Source organism: Anolis carolinensis, chromosome 1, assembly GCF_035594765.1.
Source record: "Anolis carolinensis isolate JA03-04 chromosome 1, rAnoCar3.1.pri, whole genome shotgun sequence".
NCBI lineage: Eukaryota > Metazoa > Chordata > Lepidosauria > Squamata > Dactyloidae > Anolis > Anolis carolinensis.
Window position 1 is genome coordinate 43,043,615 of NC_085841.1, and position 6,411 is coordinate 43,050,025.

A 6,411-nucleotide genomic window follows, 5' to 3' on the forward strand; every position below is an offset into this window, starting at 1 on the left:
TGTTGACTTGGAATAAACAAGGGCTGATATCCTGCATCTTAGATACTGCAGTGAAAATTGAGTTCCATCTTCATCTCTAATTCTGATGATGATGCTTCCCAGAAACTTATCGCTTAAGCTAGGCAATGCCCCAGCTAAAGCATTTCTGGGGTACTGCAGATCAGGGTACTTTCCTTGGAATCTTTTAAACAGAGGCTAGATGGCCATCTATCAGGGATACTTTGTGCATGGCAGGGGAGTGGACTAGATGGCCCATGTGGTCTCACATTATTCTGTGACTGATGATTAGTGTTCATTGAGAGCAGTTGCAGTAGGACCCAAGGGATCCCACAGCTTATCTTAATATGCCTTCACAATGAGGAGAATTAGGCGGGCTCATAATTGTTACATCTGTATGAAAAAACTGGAGTCCTCCATCTCTAAGAATCTTAAGGTTTTTTTTCCATATTCAGTTGCCCTAGGCCACATTAAAGGCACAAGTAAGGATATCACTTTGCCAGAGATAACAGTAAGAGTTTAGCACAAATTGCTCCCAGAGAAATCAGTAAGGCCCACTGTAAAGGTAAGCCTTTTATGAACAGTTTAACTCTGCTGTGAAAGGAGCCTTCATTAATCCGTCAAAATCAGGTAGATTCGTCTAAATTCTGAGGACAAGCAGAAACTCCCCAAAACATTTGTTTTAAGTGTTCACTTTATCTCTGTGCATGTCTTCAGATCTGTTCCAACGTGTGAGATTACCTGTCTCCCAAGCGATTGATGGGTTTTGAAAAATGTAAAGTGCTGTGAAAATGACAAGAATTAACAAACTGCCGAGCTTTTTGTGCCATTATACTGTAATGTATTGGGAAAGGGGAAGGACAGAACTGATTGTCTCTGGGTTCTTTTGCAACCTAGACCACAAACTAGATAACTCCCCATGTCTCTTTCTGCCAGCCTTTGATCTTGAATGGTTTTGTTGACTAGGATATTTTCAAGAAGAAAGGAAACCATCTATGCACTAGACAATGTCTCTGGACTCATCTTTCAGGAATGCATGGGGTTAACAGTCACCATCATTTAATCATTTGCAAATAACCCATTAGGAAATCTGTCAGGAAGTGGGTAGAGATTCCTTAGGACTGATGTAAAATTGTACTGGTGTAATTTTTAAGCAAACCTCCAGCTTGTGAATGTTTTCAGCCTATATATTCATGATTTTCATTGACACCAAGAACTTTAGATGGTTGTGGCTTAGCTGTGCATAGCTTATGAAAGGGTAGCAAATTAGCTATTCCAGCCTAAGCAGCCTTCTAACAAATTCTCCCAACAATTGAGAACTTTAGACAGATAGGGATGCAGACGTGCATTCGAGACTTTGGCCTTTGAATAGCATAGCATGCAGCGTGAAAAATAAGCATGTCATATTTGTAGGTAGGCCCCTGGTGGTGGCGCAGTGTGTTAAAGCGCTGAGCTGCTGAACTTGCAGACCGAAAGGTCCCAGGTTCAAATCCTGGGAGCGGCTTGAGCGCCCGCTGTTAGCCCCAGCTCCTGCCAACCTTACAGTTCGAAAACATACAAATATGAGTAGATCAATAGGTACCGCTCCAGTGGGAAGGTAACGGCGCTCCATGCAGTCATGCCGGCCACATGACCTTGGAGGTGTCTACGGACAACGCCAGCTCTTCGGCTTAGAAATGGAGATGAGCACCAACACCCAGAGTCAGACATGACTGGACTTAACGTCAGGGGAAACCTTTACCTTTTAATTGTAGGTGACATTGAACAAGGAGACTCTCTAAGTCAGTGGTTCTCAACCTGTGGGTCCCCAGGTGTTTTGGCCAACAACTCTCAGGAATCCCAACCCATTTACCAGCTGTTTGGATTTTCGGGAGTTGAAGGCCAAAACATCTGGGGACCCACAGGTTGAGAACCACTGCTTAGTTGCTAGAGAGCAGAAATGGGCATCATGTGCCTATTCAGGTGGACTGCACCCACCATAATCTTTCTTCATTATTTGGAACTGGAATCCAACAACCATTAGAGAACCACATATTAGGAAGCCCTAGCAAAGTGGGCTTAATATTCATTTGTTTATTTTAATATTTGTTTGCTGCCTTTGAAGGCAATGTGGCTCATAACACTAAGATTTAAAGTCACTTGTTCCTCCCACTTAGAGTAGACCTGTTGAACGAATTACATTTATATAAATGTTAATTTGGTATTCAGTTGTATCTCAAAAGCAAGAACTGATAGGGAAAAACAGGTTCCATTTTTGGAATCAGCAAATCAAACATACCCCAAAACAGGTCTAACATTTGAAGCACCAGAATATGTGTTGGCCAGTGTACAATTCGGATTGTCCTCTTCCTGTACATAGAACAATCTTAGCAAAAGTAGCCACATGGCATTTGAGGGGAGGCTGTGGGCTTGTATTTTCCCCATGCCTGATCAGAGGAATCCTGTCCCCTTTTGTGCTATTTTTTTCTAAGTGAAGTAGCTCAGACCATAGTTGCTAATGCAGTAATTCATCACATGTTGATAAAAGCAGCCATTTTCATTGAAGTCATTAAATTTATTTCATTCCTCTTAGTGTTTGCTATTATTTAAAAGTTATGTTAATGCAATAAAGCAGGAAAGAACCTAAAGTGCCAGTTGAGGTCACCAGAGCAGAATTTGACTTGCACATTGATGCACAATGACTCTTCCTTACCCTAAGAGAAAATAACCCCCAGACAAAAAGGTTGGCAGTGGTTGCCACTGTTGGCCTGAATGTTAAAAGAATGTGCATCTTCCTCTTATTCTTGTACTCCAAAACGTATTTTTGGCAAAATATTTCATTCCAAACAATAGATAATATGCTATCTTTTTTGGAGTGGAGGGACCAAAAGGAGCTTCACAAAAGGCAAGGAAGCTCATCTCCAGACATTTCCGTTTAACCTAGTGTCCTTAAAAGTGTCTAGGGAGTTATATAAAGGTACAATGGTAATTTGAACCACTGTATTTGCAAACCTGAAGAAATAGATATACAGCAGAGATAGAGAATACTTGGCCTTCCACATGTAATCACCAAATTCCTTGATCATTAGCTGTGCTGAAGAGGGCTGTAGGGAGCCGCCATTCTCTCACATTGTCTAGAAAGCCATGCTTTCTCCACTCCTGGTGTCTTTTGCATAACTTCCTGTTGCTCAATTTGATCTTGATTTGAGTATATTGGGAAAGACTATTTTACCGTTACAGCAATAGAGCAACAGCATGGACTGATGCCAGTATTTTCTTCCACATTTACATTCTGTGCTGGGAGATATACAGGCATATACAAGTGGCAGTTTTAAGTTCATCCCTTTAAAGTGAGACCTAGGAGAACGATGATGCCATCATTCTCAGCTATACGTGTGTGTACATCTGCTTTCAGGTCACCTGCCAACTTATAGTAACCCCATTAATTTTATATTTTCTTAGAATACTCAGAAATAATTGCTTCTTCTGAAAAATAGCCTACAGCACTTGGTAATCATTAGCAGCCTCCTACCCGAGTACGTACCAGGACTGGCCATGTCTAGTTATCAAAATCAGATAGGGGCTGGTGCCATTACAGTGGTGGAAAAATTGTGGCCCTTCAGGTATTTTGGAAATCAGCTACCAGAATTCCTGGCCATTGGACAAGTAGGGCATCTTGAGGGCCACAAGTTTCACCCCTCTGCTTTAGGATATTTTGGCTCTTCTTCCTGCTATAATAAACTGGAGGAATTAAAGTACGTCAAACGCCTGTTCAAAAGAGTAACTGACCTTCAGAGGCTAAGAAAACTGTGCCTGAAGGTGGTGATGAAGACACTTTGGAACATTAGAAACATGAGTATTCTGTGTATGACTGTAGTTATTCAAAGAGGCTCCGTAACACTGGAAAAGTGTATAACGGGACAAAGCTTGGAACTTTTAGAAATGTCTTTTAAGTCCTAAATGGGTTTGCCACAACTGACTCTTAAAGAACCTTGAAGATTTTATTGTGGATAGGCAAGTACCAAGTGATACCTAATCACTTCTAGATGCCAGATAAAATTGCTCTGATGGTGCATTAAATGTGTAATATAGACATGCCCTGTTCCATGTTCCTATTTTTTCCTTTTAGTCTTTATTTCTTTTTATGTAGTTTGGAAATTTGTATTTTATTGTATTTTTAATTTTAATAAAATATACTCAAAGAATAATTTGTGAAAATTCAGATTGCAATTTTGTGAATAACAAAATACATATATGCATATTAGGAATTTGAGACACATTCTATTCTTCATAGTTATAGAAAAGGCATGAATGTAAAAGTATTCAAATAACAGATAATGTATGAAATTGTTAATTTTAAGTCTTAAACATCACATTTTAGGATTAGAAACATCTGGAAGAATGGAAGATCTTTTGGCAGAATTGTTATTTTTTGTTTAAATAGAAGTTATTACTAATTGATAGATATTGGAACTAAGCTTTATTTTTCTGTAGGATGATAACTTGTTTATGCAAGGTATCTTTCCTATAATTACTAAAAAATCGATGTCACAAGTTTTTTATGTGTTTTGTTTAATGTTCAAAAAGATGAAAGAAGCTCAATTATGATTTATTTATAGCAGCTTTAGAAAACACTGGAAATCACTTTATTTCCTCCTTAATTTTCTTATTTTTCCTTTTAGTCTTTATTTCTTTTTATGTAGTTTGTAAATTTGTATTTTATTGAATTTTTAATTTTAATAAAATATACTCAACAAATAATTTGAAATATATTCTGTGAGTCTCCTAGCTCACCGATTCAGCAAAGATTTTGTCTTTTATATATATTTACCCACTTGCATCTGAGATAGATAGACAGATGTGTAGACATTTGTAAAGTTCCTATAGGTCTATTAGTATTGATATATGAATGCCAATATTTACCATATTATTTCTATAGGTGTACAGGTATGCATAGACCTTGCATTCAAAACTAACATTTCAAATACAGAGGTTTTTTGACAAGCAAGAAATTACATGAATTTTCTGTGCAAATCGTTTTCCAACACATGAGCTGGTATTAATTTATTTCTTTTAGGGAGCAGGTGATAGCTTTGTAGGAGCCCTGGCTTTCTACCTGGCCTATTATCCCCATCTACCTTTGGAGGAAATGCTGAAGAGGAGTAACTGTATTGCATCTATTAGTGTGCAAACAACGGGGACACAGACATCATATCCCTACAGAAAGAACCTGCCACAAAATCTCTTTTAAGTGACATTCCTACACCATCAAAATGGGCAATTTTTTCTTTGTTCAGGTAAGAGAATTATTAAGCAGGATTTTCAGCACATATACTTATATCCTATGTGGATTAATGGTTTAAAAAAACCCAGGTATGATTGTTTTAAACTTAACCTCATGTGCACTATCACACCAAGTGGTTGAGAGAAAAATATGTTTATAGCCCTTCACTTTTAGATCTAGGAATGCCCACATTTATTGCCCAAATAAGGGATCAATTACAAGATATAGTTTGTTTTGGTGCTTCAATGCTGTCTTCATAAATGTTTCTAAAAATTGGAAGTTGTGATTTCAAAACGGAAATACTGTGCAAGAATAAAATCTTCTATATTTTGTGAAATCTCTCTCTTTTCCGAAATAAAGATGTCAAAACAGGAATTGCTGTTCAGTGTTAATGTTGAAACTGCAAGCACCACTACAACCACACACACACACACACACACACACACACACACACACACACACACACAAATAACAGGACAGACTTTGGTTGTGTTTGCTTGGTTAGAGGTTTGGCCCCATGTAAGCCGCCCCGAGTCCCTTCGGAGAGATGGGGCGGGGTATAAGAATAAAATTATTATTATTATTACTACTAGAGGTTGGACTGGATGGCCCCTGTGGTTCTTCCAAGTCAATGATTCTATGGTTCTAAGGACTAATTATGCAGAGAAGGATTGTAACAATTTTAATGTCTGCTCCTCACCTTGGTGGGAGGAGGCAACTGAAGACAAATTTAGCATATATTCTCATGTAGAAATCAAAACATTTTGACCACAAATCAACCCCCCAAAAACTGGGTCAACTCATGCAATGTTGGAATAGAGACCAAAAGCAATGGGATAAAGTGCCTATTAAAAATGGCCACCTCACACACACTCTCTCTGGAGAGAGGCTGCCATTCTGCTCCACACCTCAAACACCCCAAGTGATGGACAAGCCACATGATGCATCCATTGCTGCTGTACACCACTTTGTGGTGGGGGGTGAGGTGTAAGAAAGGATAGAGGGAACAGTAATAAAATGGGAGCTTCTTGTCTGTCTTCATGCAGGGGTCCTCATAGAGGCAGACTGCTTTCCATGCAGTTCTCCTCGCCATATTTTTTTCCCCAGGATGCTTTTACATTCTTTTCCCACATTTATATTCCTTTCCTTAT

The 6,411-nt window shown here is 38.7% G+C and overlaps 1 protein-coding gene across 3 annotated transcripts in view; it reads left to right on the plus strand.

The window, feature by feature from the left end:
- rbks (ribokinase) overlaps positions 1 to 5,635 on the plus strand; it is a 79,874-nt gene extending 74,239 nt beyond the window's left edge. For all 3 annotated transcript variants that reach the window (XM_003217368.4, XM_062973375.1, XM_062973383.1), the window contains one exon: positions 5,054 to 5,635. In XM_003217368.4, coding sequence (XP_003217416.1) covers positions 5,054 to 5,227 — 174 coding nt within the window. In that variant the 3' untranslated portion in view covers positions 5,228 to 5,635. The remainder of the gene's footprint in view (positions 1 to 5,053) is intronic.
- Positions 5,636 to 6,411: the final 776 nt, after the last annotated feature.